Source organism: Cherax quadricarinatus, chromosome 26, assembly GCF_038502225.1.
Source record: "Cherax quadricarinatus isolate ZL_2023a chromosome 26, ASM3850222v1, whole genome shotgun sequence".
NCBI classification, from domain to species: Eukaryota; Metazoa; Arthropoda; class Malacostraca; order Decapoda; family Parastacidae; genus Cherax; species Cherax quadricarinatus.
The window spans coordinates 13,541,515-13,568,664 of NC_091317.1; the positions used below are offsets into that span (position 1 = coordinate 13,541,515).

The following is a 27,150-nucleotide window of genomic DNA, read 5'->3' on the forward strand; positions in this document are numbered from 1 at the left end:
ACTTACCCACACATGATCAGCATGGGCATCAATCCTCGGTCCCTTCGGTTACGAGCCTAACATTCTAACATTTATCTACAGTCTGGAATGTAACTTACAGTAGAGTTTGTTCTTTGTTAGACTAGTAATGTGCTCAACATATTGAGTGTGAACCCCAGATGCACTTGTTAATGCTTGACTAAATAATTTAGACAACACCACGACCTTTGTTAGTTCTGCTTCTTTACAAATAACAAATCGCATACACGAGTTATACTCTCCAGGTGCTGGGGAAAGCTAATGGTGTTTCAAGAGTAATATACTTGCCTTATAACACACCACCAGTGTCATGTCACTATGTGTGCATCATGACTCTTCGGTACAGGACCAGGAGGAAACTTAGCCTTCGCATGAGTCCATCCCTAACGGTGTTCTGGGCGATGGGGTTTGTGGTACGGTGGGTGTTCCTCATGCCAGTGCGGGTGTTGCTGCTGGTTCTCAGTCTTACTACCTTGGTAGTCCTGTGCTCTGCAGTTGGTCTTCTTCCCACCAGCGACTTCAAGCGACGCCTCAACGCAGGTGTCGTCACCTGGTGTTTTGACTTTATTGCTGGATCACTCTCTGTTGTTGCCAGGTAGGGATACCAGTGTGTTTTCTTGCGCAGTATATGCAAAAGTGTCACATTGCGTAACAATAACAATATAATGTTCATATATCTAGTGAGCATATGATTATATATGCCTGAACTTTGAGGAATTACTTTCATTTACTTAGAATAACACAAAAAGCATATTAGATGACATCTTATCTCCTTTTTTAGAATTATTGTTAATTTATTCTGTTAAAAAATGGCCTAAATGTTCCTCAAAGATTTCACAACAGTGAGAACCGGCCCACCCATGGCATCGTAGTGGCCAACCATACATCACCTATTGACTCCATGGTACTGGCTACTGACCAGTGCTATGACATGGTAGGTCCTACTGATTTACTAGTGTTATATTATTATTCTTACATTCAACAGGAAGCGTTCAACCATAGGAGTTACAAAGCGTTTAGGGAATGGGAGACATTGTTTTGATTCAAGGAAAGGGAGGGAATCCGAATTTCTCGGACCCTGACAACCCATCCTCTCAAATACTATGTGAATTTTTCTCATACGATTTGCAGCTAATCTCTCGATTTTCGTTAATAGGGATAAGGTCGGGTTAGGTTGTCCTCTGTCCAGTTATAACATACCATAAAGGAAATAAATGGAATATAAGATAAAAGCGATGAAAAAAAAAAAAGTTCTGGTGCGCTAAAAGAAAACTGGTACCCACTTATTGCAGTAGAAAATGGTGGGATTTTTACTAATGCATTTTCATGATAAAGATGCCACAATTATAAGACAGGTTGAATCTGCAATGGATCTAGTGTTCACTATACTCTAAATGAAACACAATGTGAACATGAACCACCACGAGACTGGTACATGAACTGCAAGGTTAACTTACGACAGAGAGGAAAAAAAAGACAGAAGGACCCGGAGGTTTGGGCTTACACAGATATTTTTCCAAATGAGGTGGTGACGTTGATGAGGGGCTCTTGATGTTTGTGAGGGGGCTCTTGATCTAGGATCTGTGCTCCAATTCCTTGAATTAGGCTTAAGTGCCTTCCATCCCCCCCGCCAACTCTGCATAATCCCTTCGGGTTCAGCGCTCCCATAATAATGAAAGACCCAGCTTACACAGCAAGTCAACAGGTTAAAAGAATTTGTATTGTTTGTTTAAACAATAGTCTGCAGTAAGCGATGTTGCCATTATTTGAGTTGTGTGAAGTTTTGCTGTGAAATGTTTCCTTCGAGGGAGGTTCCTTGATGCAAGTGAAGGCAGCGCTATATGACCCTGGTGGGTTTAGAGCTTAGTGTTGATAATTGATGCTGGTGAGGGGCTTTTGAGCCAAGGAATGGGACGTGTCATCTCGTTCCTTGGATCGAACCTGTTTCCTATTTCCTTACAGGTTTTATGAATTAATTATGTGAGAAATTACGTGCACGAGGTTTACAGGGTATTACCTAAATTATTACATGCAAGTAATTTGGGCAAGGTAAGCGGGACTTAGTCACAGTAAGTCACAGTACTGTCACTCCTTCGATGCCCAGTGCATCACCACTCGCCAAAAGCTAGACCTAGTATTTAATAATTACAATATTAAACATTAATACCAATAATGGTAAATTATAAAATGTAGAAAGTATATGATTAGGCTTGCTGGGTACACAATATAATTATTGTACCTAAATTATAATGGTGTTAGAAAAGAAATTCATAATACCACTTACCATTTAATTACTGTAGACAGATCACAAAACACCTGCCTAACAAATAGAATCCTACACTGGCCAGCGAGAAACCTAAATGGAAGGACTAATGACTCACTTCCCTGTGTGAGTGATGATGTAGTCGTCTTATCTTCCGTTATCCACATGTAATTCTGGAGGTCCCACAAATTTCTTGTCCCAATTCTTCAACAGGGGTGATTAATATGGGTCCTTATTACAAATTCAGGATGAAACACTCCAATTTGGCCTCAATGATGCCAGATTATTAGCTGAATTTTCCACAACACCCAGTGCTAGCAAATTACAAACTGCTACTGTAAGTTACAGCACTAGATGCTGCAACTTACAGGAGCCTAAAGCTGATTGCTAGTTAAAAGGCGAGACCAGGAGCTATAACTCGACACCCGCAAATGGAACTAGGTTAGAAAGTGTGCATGCAAAAACACAGCTGATTCTATAGCTTTCTTGTATTTTTATTACCTTCTTATAATTAGTCTTCCTGCATGAAGGTGGGGCAGAAGACTAAAGGCATCCTGGGAGTGTTCATGATGGCACTGTCCAGGTCTTCATACCACATCTGGTTCGACAGATCAGAGGCCATGGAAAGATCCAGGGTCTCGAAAATGTAAGTTACGAATATTAATGTTCAAATGGTTGTGGGGATAGTTGTCTTGTAGATTAATAATATATATTACTAATCTGTAATGGCTAGTTATCTCATTTTATGGCTAACTGACTTATATTTAAGCACTAGTTGTCTTATAGTTTAGAGCTAGTTTTATATTTTAGAATTATTTTTTTACAAATTAAATCGTTATTTTGGAATGATGCTTTTAACAATTTTGTATTTATAGTAATGAGTACCAGTAAAAATTGTATTAGTATTTTTGGGAAGTTTTAAACTTGTTGGAAATCAGGTTTGGTCTAAGAAAGGGTTGGGTAGCTCCAGTTCAAATCAAATCAAATGAAGTTTATTCTCTATAAAGATTACATTGCGGGGTTTACATGTTTTAGGATATTTGTCAGTGGAACGCCTTCCTACTGAACAAAAGAAAATAATGGAAAAATAAATAAATAAAGAAATGATTTAGGAAAAACAAGAAAAATGATTTTTGAGAATTTTACTTAAAATTTAAATATAATAAAAAAAAAATGGCCTTCAGTTCTTGTAGTTGGGTAGGAGTAGGTATGGCCCTGGATAGTTCCTCTGATGTTATTTATGTAGGTTATCCTGGGCAGATGGTAATCCGATGTTCTGGAATCTCCTACCACTTGGATGGAGCACAAGTAGTATAGGTAAGGGCCGGTAGTTGTAGAATAATGTTAATAAGTACTATTAACACGTCTTGCCCCTTTATCTGGCGTCTATCCTGGAAGACCACGCCAGGAACAGAGCTGACAAATAAGAGAAAATAAAACTGGTTACCCATAGTCATGATAATATAACATTTAAGAAAGAAAAAGAATGATAAATGCCAAAATCATTACTGGTAACCAGCAAACACTAGAAAAGAACAAACAGTAATACTCCTGGTAGATCACCCTACCTGATTAGGAGAAGAGTGGAGGCGAAGTGACTCTCCAAACTTCAATCCACACCAGGTAAGGTCAATATTACCAGGAGTAGAAACTTTAACAAATCGGACACCAGGAACTAGTTTTGCCCCAGCCCGCCAGAGAGGGGGGGGTGAGTGCGCGCGCAACGTAACTCGCTAATGGTTCCTGGTTGCCCGAACAACCTTAACCCCACTTACACCTACTTTTCCCTCACAATATTGTGTGATTTACATGTTATAAAATACTAATTACAGAGGAGGCCATTATCACACCTAGCATGGCTAGGCATTTTGGGCAGACTAATTCATAACTCTAAATTATTACAGATTATGGAGCAAGTTGGTATTAAGGCTAACTACATTAGCGTTTGTAAATTTAGCAATGTGAATGTTTTTGTTTTGGTACAATACATAGTTTCTGTACTGGAGTATCAAAGGCAAACTTATGACTAGTTAGAATTCATTATTTTATGATTCTTAATTCTGTGTTTATAGTCAATTGGGTGTGTGAGTGTGAACCACCAGGTGGTTTTCATGCAGTTAGTTGACTGGGTGTATCAGGGAGATAATTATTATTATTACAATCAAGGGGGAATTGTCCTCATCGCCTCCGAGCCGTGTGGACGAGCTGCGCAGACGCTCCTGTTTGAGTTTGTTTTGCGCAGTTTACCTGATTGAGCTGCCCCTAGCGTTGGTTGGTGGAAACTTTATTTTCTCCAACATGGCGCTGAATAGCAGAAGAAGAATCAACACTGTCTGCATTGAGATGATCCGTGGTGCTGTCACAGGATCCAACATGGATTTATTATTACCAGCGATCATTCGCGATACCTATGGTATAGCAAATGAGGAGATATGTGGTGTCGCATTAAATGGAATGACAAGAATCTTCGTTAAGATGACGTCTGCACAAGTCTACGAGGCAGTGGTCGACAAGTATCAGGAGACCATCATACAGGTTAATACAGCTGTGTCGGTGAGACTTCATGATGTATCTCGACATTACACCTGGGTGAAAATCAGGAATGTGCCTTTTGAGGCGACTGATTTTGATATTACCAGTGAACTGCGTACTTATGGGACGGTTCACGTAGCCACAGCAGGGAGATGGGCAACTGGACCGTATGCAGGTGCGCTAGAAGGCGCGTATACAGTTAAAATGACTCTTCGGCACCCTATTCCTTCATATATTGTGTTGAAAGAATTAAGGACTCAAGTCTATGTAACGTATGCGGGGCAACAACGTACGTGTCGGCTATGTGGGTCATATGACCACATCGCGGCGCAGTGTGAGAAACGAAGTGGGTACCCGGCACAACAGCAACGGCAACAGCAGCAACAGCAACAGCAGCAACAGCAGCCAGTGGACGAGGTTGGTGATGAGCGAGAACAGTCTCTTGCTACACCGCCCCAACAACGGTTGTCATGGAGTGAGGAGGTAGACAAGGAAAAGGAGCTTGAATCGCCAGTTGTAACGCTACAAGGAGAATCTCAGTCATTGGACATACATAAGGTTTTTGAGGAGAGACTACCTAATATGGGTGAAGAAGTGGCGGCGTCTTTGGTAAAGGCGTTGGATGACTTGTTAGAGGAATCGGTCCTAGATCAGGTGGAAGACCCAGGCTCAGTTCTGGGGAAGGCTGTGAATGATGGTATGGCAGAAGATGACGGTTTGTCGACGAGAGAGTCTACAGGATTGAAGGTGCATGCAGTAGAGGTGGAGGTGCATCAGGACGGTGCTTCAGATGTCAAAATGCAGGTGGAGGGCGGGACACGAAAGAGGACTGCAGCATCATCGGATTCTGATGATGTGCTAACTCCTGCCCAACGCCCTGGGAAAAAGTCTTGGGTGGAGGTACAGAAGAGAGGGAATGGTGAACCCAAGGATCAAGGGATTGCAAAGGTGATTCCCAACAAAGGGGGGAGGGACAGAGGTGTTGCAAAACGAACTGGGGTAAAGTCAATGCCGGGGACAAAAGGAAAACCCATTTGTTGAATTCAAGTGTTTTACTATAAATATTAACGGGTTGAGAGCTGAGAGGAAGCTTAAGTGGTTTAATGAGTATTTGGTGAGACTTGGTGTGGATGTGGTATTCTTACAGGAACATAATTTTAGGCCTGGTTATGAGTTGGATATGAGTGGTTATAATGTGTACATGGAACATGCGACACGTTTGAAAGGTGGGGCTGCCATTTTGGTAAAGGAAACTAGCCCGTTTATAGTAAGGCGTAGTGAAGGGGGGGAGGGGAGGGTAATTAGGGTGGATGGAACTTGGGGTAGGGTTCCCATTAGTTTAGTATGTGTATATGGTCCGGCTGAGGGTGACGTGAGTATTAAAACTAAATTTGTTCGGGACGTGCTGGTCTATTTTTTACGTGGTTTACCGAATGTTGCAATAATAGGCGGAGATTGGAATTGCGTGATACGTCGTAAAGATGTGGAGCCCAGAGGTGCGGGGTGTTGTTTGGGTATATTGGGGGATATATTGACCGGGGTGGGGTTAAAGGATGTGTGTGGGGGGGGAGGGATGGTAGAGCATACCTTCATTAAACGAGGTTATGCGGCGAGGTTGGACCGAATGTACGTGCCTTGTGCGGTTACTGTGCGGAGGGTGGATGTGATAGATGTGGTTTTTTCGGATCATAGAGGAGTGGTAATAGATGTGGATATTGAGGGTGTGCCTCGGAGGGGTCCATCATTTTGGAAATTGAATGTAAAGTTATTAAAGGAAGAGGATAGTCTTTTGTCTTTTGGACATATGTGGGATCGTTTAGTGGTAGAAGCACCAGGGGATGTTGCCATGGTTAATTGGTGGGAAACAATAGCTAAAAAACGTATTAAGGAATATTATATTAATCGAGGGAAGAGATATAATCAGTTACAATACGGTTTTCAAAAATATTTAGAGGGGCAGTTGCGCGACTGTTATGCACAAATTAATGCTAATTATCCTGTTATTGAAATTGAAAGTTTGAAGGAAAATATCCGGAATTTACAAAATGAGAGGTTTGATGGGGAAAGGCTTAAGGGCGGGATTGAGGAGGTTTTGTGGGGAGATCGGCCGTCGGCGTGTGTGTTGCGGAGTCAACACACACGTCGCAAGGCAATGGAGTTAATGGGGTTGAATGTTCAGGTAGGTATGCAAGGGTATAAAGTGGACCAGGTGTTGACGACGACTGAGGGTATGAGTGGGTATATTGATGCTTGGGTTAAGTTGAAAACGCAAAGTGTGGGAATAAGTGAAATAGCATTACAGTCAATTGGAAGGTTTGTGCAGTGTGAGTTGACAGAGCATGATCGATTCGTTTTGGAAGGGCCGATAACGGAGTGCGAGACATGGGTAGCTTTATCCGGGGCGCAATTAGGAAAGGCACCAGGAATTGATGGGTTGCCCAGTGACTTTTATCTCCAAAATTGGAGCGTTTTAAAAGAATTTTTGGTAAGATTATTCAATATCATTAAGCGGGATCGGGTTTTAGGGGCACAGCAGCGGATGGCTGTGGTCGTTTTAGTGCCTAAAGGTGAGCCATTAACAGTTAAAGACTATCGTGCTATTTCGTTATTGTGTGGTGATTATAAGATTTTTGCAAGAATTTTAGCTAACAGAATAAAAAAGGTCCTGGGTAAAGTGATCGATAAGGGACAATATGGGGTGCCGGGAAGGTCTATGTATGACGGGCATGGTTTGATTAGAAGTTTTATTGAAGAAAGAGTAAAATTGGGAGTGGGGGGGGTGTTGGCTATAGATTGGGAGGCGGCATATGATAGTGTAGAAAGGGAAGCGTTATGGAAGATTATGAGATGGCAGGGGTTTGGAGAGGAAATTATATCATGGGCCAAATTAATGTATCAAGATGCATCCTTGCGGGTGCAGGTAAATGGAAGGTTAGGAGAACAAATTCAGATGAGCAGGGGTCTACGTCAAGGTTGTCCCCTTTCACAAATATTTTTTGCGTGTTTACAGGATCCCTTTTATAGAGGAATTAGGGTCTTATTGGCAGCAAATGGGGTTGGTGACGAAAGGGGTGGGGGGGCTGGCATTGTTGGATATGTTGATGACACAACGATTTTAGTAAGTGGTAACAGGGATTTGCCTCGGGTGGAAAAGTTAGTAAATGTTTTTGAAAAGGCTTCTGGCATGTCAATTAATAAGGAGAAAACGAAGTATATGGATCTTGGAGATAGGTTAAGTGAGGAATGTGAAGTAGTTGAAAGGTGGAAAAAGGTGGACCAATTACTGATATGTGGGATCGTTTATGTAAGTGATATCAAGTTAGCACAACAAATAAATTCAGTGCGTATTGTAGATGGTGTACTGAAGCGCCTCAGTGGTTTACGAGCTGCACACTTAACTTTGCATCAAAGAGTAATTACAACGAATGTCCTATTATATAGTAAACTTTGGCATGTAGCAGCAATATATCCGATACTTCGTAGTGAGATACAAAGGTTACAAAAGCGCGTTTTTAGATTCATTTGGGGTACTGGAAGCGAATGGTTAGGTAGAGCGGTTGTCACACTCCCGGTTGGCCGTGGAGGGCTGGGTCTTATAGCTGTTGAAAAGAGGATTATGAGTGTGTATTTGAAACGTAGTTATAAGCGGGAGGGGGGGGCGAGGGAAGGCGGACTTCATAAGATACGTCAGGATATGCAACGGTGGTGGGTGGGTAGGGAGTTCATAATAGGTGAGGCAATGTTACGGGTCATCATAAACATGAGCGATCCTTCACATATTAAATTGGGAAACCTTGATGGGGTGGAAGGTAAGGCAGTGGTAGCAGTGGTAGAAGGTGTTTATCCGATGTATGATTGGCGTAATATCTGGGGGCGTTTGAACAAATTACGTTTAAAACCTAAAGTACGAGAAGTAATGTATAGATTTTTACATGGGATCTTACCGTCTGGAATGGTTTTATTCCATAAGAGAATACGGGAGGATGGGATATGCAAGGCTTGTGGTGGATGGGAGACTGTTTTCCATATAGTGTATTTTTGCGAATGTATTGAACTAATAAGGGTTTGGTTGGGTAAGGTAATAAGGTTAGTGGGAGGGGGGGGGTTTGCAGGTGTTGAGGGTTTTAAGCTTAGACATAGGTGGGGTGAATCAGATGGTAGAGAATGCGGTAGGGTATATAATTACAGATTATATTTATATGTCTTGGGCTATGAGAGGAGCGAACGTGTGTGAAAGAATTAATGCATTAACAGCAACTTTTTATAGGACAAAGTGTAGAAATAAGGAGGTGTATGGGGGGAGATGGGAGAGGGATTTAAGTGAGGGTTATAGGAATTTCACTTTACGGGATTTACGGGAGTTGAAAGGCAGGTAAGGGGGATGAAATGGGCTGGTTTCCTAGAATGGTCGGTAGCATGATGAGTTTGATGAATGTTATATGAGGTATGTCTGGGGTGCAATTTTAACATTATTTGTTCCGAGTGTTTCAAGTACAATACAGTTATATTTGGAATTATCGACCTATAACTATGTATGTGTATATATATGCATGTGTTGTATATGTGTGTATATATGTATGTATATGTGTGTGTGTGTGTGTATATATGTATATATATATATATATGTGTGTATGTATGTATATATATATGTATATATGTATGTATTGTATGTATGTTTACTTTCTTGTATATACCTTTAATGGTTTTTCTCATGAACATTTTCAATGATATACAATACATATTTTCTATGCGCATTTATGATTTTGATACAATGTGTAAATGTCAAAATGGCTTTTTATGTTCCAGTTTAATTTACAATTGTATTTTTGTAAGCACAATTGATTTGGTGCCAATAGAAGTATGTAGTTTAAGAGTTTTACGAACCCTTGAAGTTGTAAGAATTGGATGAAGTTATTCATGGTTGAGTTGACATAATATTATAACTGACGTTGTAAGTGATTGTGTTCAATTAGACAACATACTTTATATACTTATTTATATGTATGTACATGTATGTAAATTGAAGTCTGATTTTAAAGGTGAAGAGTGGGTTTTCCTTTTTTGTTCTTTTTTTTTTTTTTCTCTTGATGGTAATACAAGGTTGTATCATGTACACCAACAAATATGGTTAGGGGAATGTGGTAAAATTTTCGTGTTGATTAGACATTTATAATACAGATGAAATACTAGGCTTAGGTTAGGGTAAATTTATGATAATTGTGGAATGTTCTTTGATTCAAACTGCTCTTTATTATACTTGTATTTTATTATTCTAGTGTGAATTAAGAGCAAGGATGATTAATTTGAGGAAGAGTTAATATAGGTTTGCATGTTTTTGCGAAAAGTTAACTTATCCACATGTAGCTAGTATAGGACAATTTTAAGCTTCGGTATCTGATTTTATATGTAGGTAATAGTGGTCATATTTGTTATATTGTAATGTTATTCGTTAATGTTTCAATATCTAATGTAACGTTTTTTCAGTTATTTGTTCATATATTGTCATCTTTAGGGTTTTTCCTTTTGTCTATTGTCTATTGTTGGTTTTAAATAAAATATAAAAAAAAAAAAATCAAGGGGGAAGCGCTAAACCCGGAGGATTATACAGCGCCTGGGGGGGTATGTGGAAGGCATTCAGGCTTAATTTGGGGAACTGGAGCACAGATCCAATTCCCTAAATCAAGAGCCCCTCACCAACATCAAGGAACCTTCCTTGAGGGGTTCATCAGGGAGATAAGATGTTTTCGAATGGTAGTTTTGAAAGTGATGAATGTGTCTGCAGTTTTAGAGTTTTCAGGTAGGGTGTTCCAGATTTTAGACCCTTTGATGTACATGGAATTTTTGTAAAGGTTTAGTCGGACATGGGGAATGTCATAGAGATGTTTGTGTCTGGTGTTATGTCTGTGGGTCCTGTCACAACTATCAAGAAAGCATTTTAGGTCAGGGTTAATATTGGAATTTAAGGTCCTGTAGATGTAGATTGCACAGTAGTAAGTGTGGATGTTCTGAGCAGTAAGTTTAGATCTATGAAGAGTTGGGGGGTGTGTTGCCTGGGATGGGATTGCGTGATTATTCTTACTGCGGCTTTTTGTTGGGTTATTATTGGCTTTAGGTGCGTTGCTGCAGCTGATTCACAAGCACAAATAGCATAGATGAGGTATGGATAAATGAGTGAATGGTATAGTGTGATTATTATAATCAAAAAGAAGCGCTAAGCCACAAGGGCTATACAGCAGGTATAGTGTGAGAAGGGCAGATTGCGGCACGCAGTGTCGTATCTTGGAGAGGATCCCAACCGTTTTGGATACTTTTTTTTTTTTGTTATTTGTTGGATATGGGTGCTGAAATTCAGGTTGTTGTCGAGGTATAGGCCTAGGAATTTGCACTCATTATGTCTGGCAATTAGTGTTGTCGATCTTAATGTTAAGTTGTGCAACACCTGCTCTGCTACCAAACATAATATAGTAGGTTTTGTCTTGAAACCATTGGCTGTCATCTAAGTAGATATTTTGAGCAGCTCCTCTTTAACAATGGTGTTGAGGATGACAAGATTTGGGTGGGAGATGACATAAGTCGTGTCGTCAGCAAAGAGAATGGGTTTCAGGTGTTGGGATACGTTGGGAAGATCATTGATGTATAAGAGGAAGAACAGGGGACCAAGGACACTTCCCTGTGGTACTCCAGTATCAAGTGGTCGTGTTGATGAGGCTGTGTCTTTAATGGTGACATATTGATCCCTATTAGTGAGGTAGGATTTGAAATATGCAAGCGCATGGCCTCTTATACCACAATGGTCAAGTTTGTGGAGTAGGATGCCGTGGTCTACTGTGTCAAAAGCTTTTCTTAGGTCAATAAAAAGTCCTAGCCGATATTCCTTATTTTCCAGTGCTGTGTAAAGCAGGTCTAGCATTTTTACAATTGCATCATTAGTGTTTTTATTTTTTCTGAAGCCAAATTGGCAGGAGTTGAGTATGCTTTGTGCTGTTATAAATGAATATAGTCTCCTGTGCACGAGTTTCTCGAAGATTTTGGATAGCAATGGTAAGTTTGATATTGGCCTATAGTCGTTTACATCTGTAGAGTCACCACCTTTATGTATTAGTGTAACCCTTGCTGTCTTGAGTAGTATCGGGAAAGTGCTAGTTTCTAGTGACTTGTTAAAAAGTAATGTAATAGCATGTGAAAGGACATGGGCTGCTCGCTTATACAATAAGGGTGGGACGTGAGACAGATTCCCAGAGTTATTTTTAAGTGACTTCATAATCGTGGTGACTTTCGTGGGCTCAGTTGGTACAAGATAGAAGGAATTTGGGAAATTCCCATCTAGGTAGTCACCGGCACGGGCGTTGGTACATGGGATTTTACTGGTGAGATTAGATCCTATGGTTGAGAAGAAGTCATTTATCTTGTTAACTGTATCACTGGGATGCAGTGGTGTTTCATTAGGTTTAGTTAGGACAATATTCTTGTTTTTTTCAGTTTGTGGGTCCCCAGAATCTGGGAATCTTTTCCAGGTCTTTTTTATATCTCCTTCAATCAAGAGGTTTTCACTGGTCCTTTCCCTCATCTGAGTATTGCTTACTGGTTTTCTTAAATGTCTGACATGATCTACACATCCCTTGTCATTCCTAAATCCACCTTGGTAATCTTGAATTATAAATTTCGTCTCTCTCGAGTGTTCGCATCGCTATTGGGCCGTGTGGACGTGCTGCGCAGTAGCTCCTGATTGAGTTGGCTTTTGCGCAGTGTTGATGTGTACTTAGCTCTGTGAAGACCTGTTTGTGCGCTCTCTACGAATTGAAGCAAGATGCCCTCCATCGAGCAACTTTACCAACAGCTTAAAGAAGAATTGAGGATGGCGAAGTTGAAGATTCGGCGACTGACCGAGGAAAACAAGAAGATTCGTAGTAGTCCTCCTGTTTTGAGTCCTCAGGTCAAGAAGGGAAACTGGTCAGTGGCTGGACAGCAGGGAACGAAGTTGACGATCAAGAGGACGAATGGAAAGGTAGAAACGATGAAGAAGAAAGAGACTGCCGTGGAAACTGTTGTGGAAACATCTAATACATTCTCAGTGCTACCCAACGAATGTGAGTCGACTACTGGGAACAACACGACGAACGACACCAAGGAAGGTAAGAATATTGTTGTTGTTGGGGATAGCCAAGTTGGGTATATGGATAGGGCATTCTGCTTGAAGGACAGGAGTAGGAGACAGAGAGTTTGCTTTCCTGGGGCTGGGATGGAGGATATTGTTAGCCGTCTGGATGACATCATGAGAGGTAATGGGAGCAATCCTATTATCTGTCTCAGTGCTGGAGGCAACGATGTTGGCAGACGTAGGAGTGAAGACCTGATTAGCAGGTATAGGTCAGCAATAGAAATAATTAGGAGTAAGGGTGGGAACCCTGTCGTATGTGGTATTTTGCCAAGGAGAGGAGTTGGAAATGAATGGTTGTCCAGGGCAATTGGTGTCAATTGCTGGCTGGACAAATATTGTAAGGAAAATGCGGTAACATTCATTGACAACTGGGACCTCTTCTATGGCAGAAATGACATGTATGCCAGGGATGGGGTTCACTTATCTAGGTGTGGGGTGGGAGCACTGGCAACTGCAGTGGAGGGAGCAGTTAGGACTTTAAACTAGGAATAGTTAGTGGTATGGGTTTTGGCAGGAAAACAGTGAAGTCCCAGTGTAGTAATATTACGAGTTCTAGGGGAACTAGTAATAAGCAGAACGAGGTAGATATTGAAAAGCCAGGGACTTTGGGTGATAAGGACAGTAATAGGTTTAGTAGAAAAACAGAAATGAGCAGGAAGGGTAAAGAGAAAGGAGAGTCTTTCAATGTTTATTATGCTAATTGCCGTAGTGCTAGGAATAAGATGGACGAGTTGAGATTAGTTGCTAGTGCAGGTAACATTGATGTATTTGCCTTAACTGAGACGTGGTTTAATTCAAAAAGTCGGGACATGCCTGCGGAATGTCATATTCAGGGTTTTAAATTGTTCCAAGTAGATAGAAGTATCGGGAAGGGGGGTGGGGTGGCATTGTATGTCCGAGATCGCTTGAACTGTTGCATAAAAACGGGTATTAAGTCTGAAGTAACACATACAGAGTCTGGATAGAATTTTCAGAGGGGCAAGAAAAACTGATTTTAGGAGTGATATACCATCCCTCAAACTTAGATAGGGACCAAGGGAGACTACTATGGGAGGAAATTGTTAAGGCCACAAGGCACGATAATGTAATTCTAGGAGACTTTACCTTTAGTCATATTGATTGGAATTTCTTGACTGGGAATTTAGAATCATACGACTTCTTAGAAGTAGTTCAGGATTGTTTTTTGAAGCAGTTTGTGACAGAACCTACAAGGAGAAATAACCTGCTTGACTTAGTTATGGCAAACAATGAATCAATTACATTTAGCATTGAATGGAAGTACGATAGTAGCGATAACTCAGTAACAGTCCCAGATTTTCGCTTAGCAGATTACGATGGGCTTAGAGAACACTTATCATCTGTTGACTGGGGTAACGAAGTGAGCTATCAATATGACAGTTTTCTGAACACTATACATGCTGCTCAAAGAACGTTTATCCCATATAAAGAAATTAGATCAAATAGAAATGACCCAAAATGGATGAATAATAGACTCAAATATCTACTAGGGCATAAGAAAGGAATTTATAGGCGTATCAAAAGAGGTGAGGGTCATCTTATGAATCAGTATATTGACATTAAGAGGGACATTAAAAAGGGGATAAGAAAAGCTAAAAGGGACTATGAAATTAAAGTTGCTAGGGATTCTAAAACTAACCCAAAAAAGTTTTTTCCAGGTCTATAGAACAAAAGTTAGAGATAAGATAGGTCCCCTTAAAAATAACTATGGGCACCTTACTGACAAAGAGAATGAAATGTGCTCGATTTTTAATAATTATTTTCTCTCAGTTTTTACACAGGAAGACACTAACAATATTCCAGTAATTAACTTTTATAGTGGGCTAGAAGAAGATAAATTATGTAACATCACAGTCACTAGTGAAATGGTTGTGAAGCAGATAGACAGACTGAAGCAAAATAAGTCGCCGGGTCCTGATGAGGTTTTTTCAAGGGTTCTTAAGGAATGCAAAATGGAACTCTGTGAACCATTAACTAATATTTTTAATTTATCTCTTCAAACAGGTGTTGTGTCTGATATGTGGAAGATGGCTAATGTAATTCCTATTTTTAAAACAGGGGACAAGTCGTTACCGTCAAATTACCGCCCAATAAGCCTGACCTCAATTGTAGGCAAATTACTAGAGTCAATTATAGCTGAGATTATAAGAAGCCATCTCGATAAGCATAGCTTGATTAATGATACTCAGCATGGATTCACAAGAGGCCGGTCTTGTCTAACTAATTTATTAACTTTCTTCAGTAAAGCTTTCGAGGCTGTTGACCACGATAAAGAATTTGATATTATTTACTTAGATTTTAGTAAGGCTTTTGATAGAGTTCCGCACCATAGACTGTTAAAGAAAGTGGCAGCTCATGGCATTAGGGGAAAAGTGCTCTCGTGGATCGAGTCATGGCTCACTGACAGGAAGCAGAGAGTGTCCATAAATGGGGTTAAATCCGAGTGGGGATCTGTAACAAGTGGCGTTCCACAGGGATCAGTCTTGGGCCCGTTGTTGTTTATAATATATATCAATGATCTTGATGAGGGAATTACTAGTGATATGAGCAAATTCGCCGATGACACAAAGATAGGTAGGATAATTGATTTAAACGTAGATGTTATGGAACTTCAGGAGGATTTAAACAAACTCTATTCTTGGTCAGAAAAGTGGCAGATGCAGTTCAATGTAGATAAATGCAAGGTTCTGAAGCTCGGGAGTGCCCATAACCCTAGTACTTACAAGCTAAATGATGTAGAACTTAGCCATACAGATTGCGAAAAGGACTTGGGGGTTATGGAGAGCAGCAACCTTAAACCAAGACAGCAATGCCTAAGTGTACGTAATAAGGCAAATAGATTACTGGGATTTATATCAAGAAGTGTAAGCAACAGAAGTCCAGAGGTCATACTGCAGCTTTATACATCATTAGTAAGGCCTCACCTAGATTATGCAGCTCAGTTCTGGTCTCCATATTACAGAATGGACATAAATTCGTTAGAAAACATTCAGCGTAGGATGACTAAATTAATACATAGCATTAGAAATCTTCCTTATGAAGAAAGATTGAAGACTCTTAAGTTACATTCACTTGTTAAACGAAGAATGAGGGGAGACCTGATCGAAGTGTATAAGTGGAAGATAGGTATTAATAAAGGGGATATTAATAAGGTCTTGAGGATGTCTCTCCAAGAGAGAACCCGCAGTAATGGATTTAAATTAGATAAGTTTAGATTTAGAAGATAAGATAAGATTTCGTTCGGATTTTTAACCCCGGAGGGTTAGCCACCCAGGATAACCCAAGAAAGTCAGTGCGTCATCGAGGACTGTCTAACTTATTTCCATTGGGGTCCTTAATCTTGTCCCCCAGGATGCGACCCACACCAGTCGACTAACACCCAGGTACCTATTTTCTGCTAGGTGAACAGGACAATAGGTGTAAGGAAACGTGTCGAAATGTTTCCACCCGCCGGGAATCGAACCCGGGCCCTCCGTGTGTGAAGCGGGAGCTTTAGCTACCAGGCCACCGGGCCACCACATAGGACATAGGACATAGGAAAGTATTGGTTTGGAAATAGGGTAGTTGATGAGTGGAACAGTCTACCTAGTTGGGTTATTGAGGCTGGGACTTTGGGTAGTTTCAAATTTAGGTTGGATAAGTACATGAGTGGGAGGGGTTGGATTTGAGTGGGACTTTCACATCAGAGCTTATTTCTTAGGTGGCATTGAAAACTGGGTTGGGCAAATGTTTTGTTAGTGGGATGAATTGTAAAGGACCTGCCTAGTATGGGCCAACAGGCCTCCTGCAGTGTTCCTCCTTTCTTATGTTCTTATATTCTTATGTGATAAGAGACCCCATAAACAGGCTTATTTACTCATAATTCATATGCACTGCTTTTCCCTTTCGTCATGGACAAAGGAACTATACATGGCATCTGCCCAACTTAAAGTACTTTACTTTCTTTCATACATATATATTGAATAATTACACCAAACATTCCAATATTTGATCCCGCATATGTGCTTTAATTTCAACGTATGCTGGTGAGGGGCTCTTAATGTATGCTTAGAATTCAACCTGCGCTCTCCCTCCTCGGTTCGAACCTGAATGTCTTCCATTTCCCCAGCTGTATAACTCCTAGCAAGATTTGCCCACTCAAAAGTAACTCGGGTCAGATCACTGACAGTGAAAAGGGAATGTGTGAAATTTTTAACTCTTATTTCTCCTCAGTTTTTACGCAGGAAGTTACTAGCGAAATTCAAGAAATAAATTATGTACGGCCCTGGTAGGTTAAGTGCTTCCTTTTGATAATAATAATAATGTAGAACAGGACGATAATAAACTATGCACAATTAGGGTAACTAGTGACATGGTCCTCAGACAAATAGAGAAATTAAGACCGAACAAATTCCCAGGCCCTGATGAACTGCTTGCAAGGGTTTTAAAAGAATGTAAAGAGGAACTTAGCAAACCTTTGGCTAGTCTTTCCAACATATCACTACAAACTAGCATAGTACCAGACAAGTGGAAAATGACAAATGTAATACCTATTTACAAAGCCTTACCTCCATAGTGGGAAAATTTATGGAATCAATAATTGCTGAAGCAATTCGTAGCCATCTTGAAAGGCATAAATTGATTAATCTCAGCACGGTTTTACTAAGGGGCGTTCCTGCCTTGCGAGTTTACTTTTTTCACCAAGGTATTTGAGGTAGATCATGGTAATGAATATGATATTGTGTATATGGACTTCAGAAAGGCTTTTGATAGAGATCCCTAAGGCCTGATGGCTAAAGCTCTCGCCTCACATGGCGAGGGCCTGGGTTCGATTCCCAGCGAGGGTAGAAACATTGGGCGTGTTTCTTTACACCGGTTGTCTATGTTCACCGATCAGTAAAATGGGTACCAGGGAGTTTGTCGACTGGTGTGGGTCGCATCCTGGGACAAAACTGACCTAATTTGCCCGAATTGCTATGCAAAACAAGCGGCTTTCTACACAGTAGCATGTCATTGATGTCAGCTAGGCCTGTATACCTTGTACATGTACTTGTAGTAAATAAAGATATATTATCATCAGAGGCTATTGAGGAAAATAAAGGTACACGGAATAGGAGAAAAAATTTTCTGGGTAGAGGCATGGTTGACAAATAGGCAGCAAAGAGTTTACATCAATGGGGAGAAATCAGAGTGGGGGCACGTCACGAGTGGTATTCCACAGGGATCAGTGTTGGGCCCTCTGTTGTTCACAATTTATGTAAACGACCTTGATGAGGGAATAAATAGCGAGATACGCAAGTTTGCTGATGACACCAAAATAGGTCGCCTAATTCATTCTAATGGGGACATCAGAGCACTCCTGGAAAATTGAATATACTGATGCAGTGGTCAAAGAAGTGGCAGATGCAGTTTAATATAGACAAATGCAAAGTTCTAAACATTGGACAAGAAAATAACCATGCCACACATACACTAAATAATGTACTGATTGCAAAAAGGATTTGGGAGTTCTGGTTAGCAGTAATCTGAAACCAAGACAACAGTGCACAAGTGTTTGCAATAAAGCAAACGGAATCCTTGGCTTTGTATCAAGGAGCATAAAAAATAGGAGTCCTCAGGTTGTTCTTCAACTCTATATATCTTTGGTTAGGCCTCAGATTATGCTGCACAGTTCTGGTCACTGTATTATAGAACAGATATAAATGCACTGGAAAACGTATCAGAAATTTTCCCTCTGAGGACAGACTGAGGACCCTGAATCTGCACTCTCTAGAAAGGCATAGAAATAGGGGGAATATGATTGTGTATTAATGGAAAACAGGAATAAATAAAGGGAATGTAAATAGTGTGCTAAAAATATCTAACAAAGACAGGACTCGCAATAATGGTTTCAAGTTGGAAAAGTTCAGATTCAGGAAGAATATAGGAAAGCACTGGTTTGGTAATAGAGTTGTGGATGAGTGAAACTCCCGAGTACCGTCATAGAAGCTAAGACCTTGTGTAGTTTTAAAAATAGGATGGACAAATACATGAATGGGTGTGGGTGGGCGTGAGTTGGACCTGACCAGTTTGTGCTAATAGGTCTGATGCCGTGCTCCTTCCTCAAGTGGATGTGACTTGACTTGTCCTGACTAGGTGGGCATTACACAGGTAATGAATGGCCTGTGAGACCTGGTCATAATGGGAACTGGAGCAAACAAACTCAACAGTAGACTATAATGTACGTTTTGCCTTCACCCACAATATACAGGTATGTACACTATGTACAATATATACAGATAGAATAATAAGTGTACACCACGGTGACAGATGGCAAACCAAAGCCAGAGAGAGTGCACCATAATCAACCAGCAGATAGGCAAGTCTGTCAATGCTTACAAGTGCACCACGCTGCTTCAATTTTAACGGGCTTGCCTGTGACTGGTCATTGAACCAATGTACTGATTTAACGATGGGTACCCTATCGGTCGTTTAACCCTTCACCCGGTTTCCGGTTAGAAGGCAGCCTGTATGGGAGTGAGACACACGCCGAATAAATTGTAACATATTTTGCATGCCACAGTGGGTCATTGGTTTAAGCCCGGAGGTTACTTGGACCTGCCTCGCACGGGCCAGTAGGCATCCTGCAGTGTTCCTACTTTCTTATGTTCTTATATGGGTTTAGCACTTCATAGAAGTAATGATAATGTATAACACTTATGGGTTTAATGCTTCTCGTGGTTATAATGTCGTGCTAAATAGGTAAAACTTGCAATTTTGGCTTAAATAGCAATACTCTTCTTGCTGAATAAGGCAAGCGAAAATTTATGTATGCAATAATTTCGCAAAAGTCACTCTGAATCTAATGAAAAAAATATACTTCATTGTGTTTGTTTATTAATTTACTGTAAATTTGTCTAAATATATTTAGTTGGATTAGGCCAAATTAAATTGCGTTCGTTATAATGAGGTAAGTTTTCTATTTTTTTTTTTTGGGTACAAAATTATTAATTTTTACATTAACATAAATGAAAAAAAATATATATCTATAAACGTACGAGAGAAAAATTTAGAAAGGACTTAATTTTAAATGAGTTCTTGCTAACTGACCAGTTTTACATATTCGGCACGACACACACACACACACACACACACACACACACACACACACACACACACACACACACACACACACAGATCAGATGGGGACACCAGCAAGGAATACACCAAGTGTTGGACGACATACATACAGATGAGGAGGTGAAGAAACTGCTAAGGGACATCGATACCTCAAAGGCAATGGGACCGGACATCTCCCCGTGGGTCCTTAGAGAGTGAGCAGATATGTTGTGCGTGCCACTTACCACAATCTTCAACACGTCCCTGGAAACTGGGCAACTACCTGAGGTATGGAAGACGGCAAATGTAGTTCCCATTTTTAAAAAAGGAGACAGAAAAGAGGCACTAAACTATAGACCTGTGTCATTGACGTGTATAGTATGCAAAGTTATGGAGAAGATTATCAGGAGGAGAGTGGTGGAGCACCTGGAACGGAACAAGAGTATAAATGCCAACCAGCACGGATTCATGGAAGGCAAATCCTGTGTCACAAACCTTCTGGAGTTTTATGATAAAATAACAGAAGACACGAGAGAGAGGGGTGGGTTGATTGCATCTTCTTGAACTGCAAGAAGGCGTTTGACACAGTTCCTCACAAGAGATTAGTGCAGAAGCTAGAGCATCAGGCGCATATAACAGGAAGGGCACTGCAATGGATCAGAGAATACCTGACAGGGAGGCAACAACGAGTCATGGTACGTAATGATGTATCACAGTGGGCACCTGTGACGAGCGGGGTCCCACAGGGGTCGGTCCTAGGACCAGTGCTATTTTTGGTATATGTGAACGACATGACGGAAGGGTTAGACTCAGAAGTGTCCCTGTTTGCAGATGATGTGAAGTTAATGAGGAGAATTAAATCTGATGAGGACCAGGCAGGACTTCAAAGAGAATTGGACAGACTGGACACCTGGTCCAGCAAATGGCTTCTCGAATTTAATCCTGCCAAATGCAAAGTCATGAAGATAGGGGAAGGGCACAGAAGACCACAGACAGAGTATAGGCTAGGTGGCCAAAGACTGCAAACCTCACTCAAGGAGAAAGATCTTGGGGTGAGTATAACACCGAGCATGTCTCCGGAAGCACACATCAATCAGATAACTGCTGCAGCATATGGGCGCCTGGCAAACCTGAGAACAGCATTCCGATACCTTAGTAAGGAATCGTTCAAGACACTGTACACCGTGTATGTCAGGCCCATACTGGAGTATGCAGCACCTGTTTGGAACCCGCACTTGATAAAGCACGTCAAGAAACTAGAGAAAGTACAAAGGTTTGCGACAAGGTTAGTTCCAGAGCTAAGGGGAATGTCCTATGAAGAAAGATTAAGGAAAATCGGCCTGACGACACTGGAGGACAGGAGGGTCAGGGGAGACATGATAACGACATATAAAATACTGCGTGGAATAGACAAGTTGGACAAAGACAGGATGTTCCAGGGAGGGGACACAGAAACAAGAGGCCACAATTGGAAGTTGAAGACACAAATGAGTCAGAGAGATATTAGGAAGTATTTCTTCAGTCATAGAGTTGTAAGGCAGTGGAATAGCCTAGAAAATGACGTAGTGGAGGCAGGAACCATACACAGTTTTAAGACGAGGTTTGATAAAGCTCATGGAGCGGGGAGAGAGAGGGCCCAGTAGCAACCGGTGAAGAGGCGGGGCCAGGAGCTAAGACTCGACCCCTGCAACCACAAATAGGTGAGTACACATACACATATACATACACACACATACATATATACACACACACATATACACACACACACACACACATACACACACACATACACACACATACACACATATATATCTCAACACACCGGCCGTATCCCACCGAGGCAGGGTGGCCCAAAAGGAAAAATGAAAGTTTCTCCTTTTACATTTAGTAATATATACAGCAGAAGGGGTTACTAGCCCCTTGCTCCCGGCATTTTAGTTGCCTCTTACAACACGCGTGACTTAGGGAGGAAGAATTCTGTTCCACTTCCCCATGGAGGTAAGAGGAAATAAACAAGAACAAGAACTAGAAAGAAAATAGAAGAAAACCCAGAGGGGTGTGTGTATATATGCTTGTACATGTATGTGTAGTGTGACCTAAGTGCAAGTAGTAGTAGCAAGATGTACCTGAAATCTTGCATGTTTATGAGACAGACAAAAGACACCAGCAATCCTACCATCATGTAAAACAATTACAGGCTTTCATTGTACACTCACTTGGCAGGACGGTAGTACCTCTCTGGGCGGTTGCTGTCTACCAACCTACTACCTAGGATATAATAATAATAATAATTATATATATATATATATATATATATATATATATATATATATATATATATATATATATATATATATATATATATATATATAATTATATCCACTTCTACCTCTTTTCTCTTTAATCCCATTCATGAATAAGTTCTCAATATATTTTCTTCATTACCTCTGCCTCTTCACTAGCTTCTTCCTACTTCCATTATTGTCCATTTGCTTCTGCTTATTCTCCTCCTCCATGATTCACCAGTACTCTCCTGGCCCGGGTAGTTTCCAGGTGGTGACGCGGCCTCGGCTCCCTGTCTAGGGAGTGTCGTTATTCTGTTTTCTTATTTCTCTCTAAATATATTTTAACATTTTTTTCATGAGGAAGTGCTAAACCAGTAATGATTATATAACACCTAGTGAACGGGAAGCATTCAGGTTCAATCCTAAGAATTGGAAGATAATCCCGTTCCTTGGATTAAGAGCTCAACTCTCTCCCCAGCATAGTCACCTTCCCTGTGGGAACATCTCTCAATTTTTTTATCAGCAAAATTTTGCTGATGACTCAGTGTTGTATTTGCTCTTATGCATTCCTCTATGAATTATTTTAAGTTATTCTTTCTTCTCTATGCTCATACTTTCTTCATCATTTTTAAATTAAAAAAAAAAAAGTTCTTTGCTCATTATTTCTCCAGTTCTGCCATTGTTATCTCAATATTCCTCTGCATAATTATGAAAAATGGTAAACAATATCTACAAGACGAATAAGATGTGTGCAACAGTAGGGTATCTTAATTGTTGAAACGTTCCGCCTACACAGTAGGCTTCTTCAGTCAAATACAGAGGAGATTAAATATGGAGGCACACCTCTTGTGATATGGCACTTTCTAACTAGCCAATCTCCCTCACTTAGTCATTCACTTTCCCTTTTTTTTTTTTTTTTTTTTGGCTCATTGTCGAACCGCTGTATAGTCCTTGTGGCTTAGCGCTTCTTTTTGGTTATAATAATAATAATAATCATTGTCGAACCACTGATAATGTAGCCTCCATTACCTTTGTAACTTGTTCAGCTATCATAACTTTGGGTCCCCGTCCCTGGACCCATTATGTACCTCTGTAATCTTTTGACTACCACCCACACCATGGGTATGAGGTTCATAATAAACATTAACATTCAAACACTTGGGTTGAATGACCCATACAGGTTCAGCACGTCATCAAAATATTAAGAATTATCATATTCACACACACACACACACACACACACACACACACACACACACACACACACACACACACACACACACACAAAACTAATTAGATGATACAGTACCTGTAATTATAATAATAATTTACCCACTGATACCAGGATTGAGAAACACGCTCAAGATCACACAAAGCCGCCCATCCTGATGTTCCCTGAGGGAATCTGCAACAACAACACCGTGGTTCTCCAATTTAAGAAAGGCGCATTTGAGGTGATACTCGCTTGTTTTGGTTCCTCCAGCATCAAAATAATCACAAGCACTAAATCTATATGGGTTACACATTGGCAGACAGTAGAAGGAAGGCTAAGGGAAAAGTTATTTGGTGCAATAAATCAGTTTTCCCCCAAAATTCTTGAAATATATTGAAAGTGGGCGTCTTTTTTTTTTTTTTTTTTTTTTTTTTTAAGAAAGGAACCCTTTAAAAGAGGGTTGTTCATGCTGGTGAGAGGCTCTTGGTCCAAGGAATTGGATCTCCCCTCCCCTTCCTTCTACTGAACATGAATGCTTCTAGTTTTCCCAGACGTTGTGACCCAACAGATTTAGCACAATAATGTAATAAATATTAATAAGAATGATTAGGAAAGGTGTGTTAAAAGTAACTTTCCATAGGGTTAGATTTTTAGTTGAAAAAATGGAGGTTAGGTTAGGTAAAGTTCATCAGGAAACAGGACAAGTGCTGACTGACTGACTGGGGTCTTGGTCAGATGATAACCAGCCATTGGAGCTTTTGATCATCTGACCAAGACCTTCCGTTGGCTTACCGGCTCACCCCTTTAAAAATTATGGTCATAGTTATTATTATTTTTTTTAAATGAAATTCTCATTTGTTGTACAGGTTTATTTTTTAGCATTGATCATTGCGAGTCAACTTATTTAAGAAAGAAAACCAAGATGTTTGTTTCACCACATATGTAAATGATTAACATTATTCTTTCATTATTTACTGCAATTTGCACACACACACACACACACACACACACACACACACACACACACACACACACACACACACACACACACACACACACACACACACACACACACACACGATCAAGAGGTACGTGAGGACCTCAACACGAGATTCAAGAAAATATTTACAGTAGAGACAGGAAGGGTTCTTGGACGACAGCACAGAGGGGAACACCAACAAGTGTAGGATGACGTACACACAACTGGGCAGGAGGTGCAGAAGCTGCTAAGTGACCTTGATACCTCAAGGGCGATGGGATCGGACATCTTCCCGTGGGTCCTTAGAGAAGGAGCAGAGATGCTGTATGTGCCACTAACCACAATCTTCAACACTTCCTTTGAAACTGGGCAACTACCCGAGGTATGGAAGACGGCAAATGTAGTCCCCATTCTTAAGAAAGAAGACAGAAACGAGGCACTAAACTACAGACCAGTGTCACTGACATGTATAGTATGCCAAGTCATGGGGAAGATTATCAGGAGGAGAGTGGTGGAGCACCTGGAACAGAACAAGATTATAAACGACAACCAGCACGGATTCATGGAGGGCAAATCCTGTGTCGTAAACCTTCTGGAGTTCTATGACAGCGTAACAGAAGTAAGACACGAGATAGAGGGGTGGGTTGATTGCATTTTCCTGGACTGCTGGAAGGCCTTCAACACATTTCCTCACAAGAGATTAGTGCAGAAGCTGGAGGATCAGGCACGTATAACAGGAAGGGTACTGCAATGGATCGGATAATACCTGACAGAGAGGCAACAGTGAGTCATGGTACATGATGAGGTATCACAGTGGGCGCCTATGATGAGCGGGGGCCCACAGGGGTCAGTCTTAGAACCAGTGCTAGTTTTATATGTGATTGACATGATGGAAGGGATAGACTCAGAAGTGTCCCTGTTCGCAGATGATGTGAAGTTAATGAGGAGAATTAAATCAGATGAGGATCAGGCAGGACTTCAAAGAGACCTGGACAGACTGGACACGTGGTCCAGCAACTGGCTTCTCGAATTCAACCCTGCCAAATGCAAAGTCATGAAGATTGGGGAAGGGCAAAGAAGGCCGCAGAATATAGGCTAGGTGGACAAAGACTGCAAACCTCACTCAAGGAGAAAGATCTTGGGGTGAGCATAACAATGAGCATGTCTCCGGAAACACACATCATCCAGATAACTGCTGCAGCATATGGGCGCCTGGCAAACCTGAGAAGAGAGTTCCGATACCTTAGTAAGGAATCGTTCAAGACACTGTACACCGTGTACGTCAGGCCCATACTGGAGTATGCAGCACCAGTTTGGAACCCACACCTGGTCAAGCACGTCAAGAAATTAGAGAAAGTGCAAATGTTTGCAACAAGATTAGTCCCGGAGCTCAGGGGAATGTCGTACGAAGGTTGAGGGAAATCGGTCTGACGACACTGGAGGACAGGAGGGTCAGGGGAGACATGAGAACGACATACAAAATACTGCATGGAATAGATAAGGTAGACAGAGACAGCATGTTCCAGAGAGGGGACACTGAAACAAGGGGTTACAAATGGAAGCTGAAGACTCAGACGAGTCACAGGGATGTTAGGAAGTATTTCTTCAGTCATAGAGTTGTCAGGAAGTGGAATAGTTTAGCAAGTGATGTAGTGGAGGCAGGAACCATACACAGCTTTAAGACGAAGTATGACAAAGCTCAGTGAGCAGAGAGAGAGAGGATCTAGTAGAGGACCTAGAAAAGGCGGGGCCAGGAGCTGAGTCTCGACCCCTACAACCACAATTAGGTGAGTACAGTTGAGTAAATACAGTGTCAGTGTTGGAAGTTGGTCACTGGAGAGCCTCAGTGACGTTAGGAAGCATTTCTTCAGTCTCAGAGTGGTTGGGAAGTGGAATGATGTTGGTGAGCGTGATGGAGACAAGCTCATTCATAATTTTAAAACAAGGTATGACAGGACCGACAAAACTAAGGGGGGAGTGCATCTGAAGAGTGACATATTAAGCTGCAGGGCCAGGATCTGAGAACTGACCCCTGCAACCATAAATGGGTGAGTACACACAGTTAACATTAAATATTTCCTTACATAAGGGTGCCTTCACCAAATTTAACTTCAATGACAAAAAACATGTCCTAAATTAAACAAGCTGGAAAGATCTTAAACAACACTTAAGCCGAACCTTTGAATAGAAAGAATTAACTCTGTAGCATTTGAAGAAAACCGAAGAGAAGATGTAAACTAGAAAGAGAGATGCTCCCTATAGGGGCGAAGGTGAAGAATCAAAGTGCTGGTGAAAGGGGCCAGTAAATGAAATAAGAAAGGAGGCACTGGTCAGAGAAATAGCAGATATCTAACTTAAGCTTAAGGAATCATACAGGAGACAAGAAACACAGGAAGAACTTAGCCATAAATGAAATTGAAAAAAATACTAAACCAAATCTAAGGCAAAAACCACATCCCTTCGTAAAGGATATGGGGCATACACAGATGACAGCAAAGAAATCAAGAATACTGAAGTCTCAATATGATTCAACGTGTATTGAGCTGTTAAGCAAACTAAGGGTCGACAATCTAAGTTATTTTTTATGACCGAGACTCAAAACTTGGT

The 27,150-nt window shown here is 40.9% G+C and overlaps 1 protein-coding gene and 1 long non-coding RNA gene across 6 annotated transcripts in view; one reads left to right on the plus strand and one right to left on the minus strand.

Annotated features, from left to right (window-relative positions):
- LOC128705108 (glycerol-3-phosphate acyltransferase 3-like) overlaps positions 1-27,150 on the plus strand; it is a 105,472-nt gene that overhangs the window by 38,955 nt on the left and 39,367 nt on the right. The window contains exons 4-7 of one of the 5 annotated variants that reach the window (XM_070088787.1): positions 365-613; positions 850-952; positions 2,812-2,927; positions 23,697-23,805. In XM_070088787.1, the coding sequence (XP_069944888.1) occupies positions 365-613; positions 850-952; positions 2,812-2,927; positions 23,697-23,805 (577 nt within the window). The remainder of the gene's footprint in view (positions 1-364; positions 614-849; positions 953-2,811; positions 2,928-23,696; positions 23,806-27,150) is intronic. The other 4 variants (XM_070088788.1, XM_070088790.1, XM_070088791.1 and 1 more) reach the window with 4 other exon arrangements.
- Positions 3,408-4,510, minus strand: LOC128694161 (uncharacterized). Its single transcript, XR_008407805.2, has 2 exons — positions 3,850-4,510; positions 3,408-3,697 (listed from the first exon to the last, which is right to left on the minus strand). It is a non-coding gene; the product is annotated as an uncharacterized lncRNA (long non-coding RNA).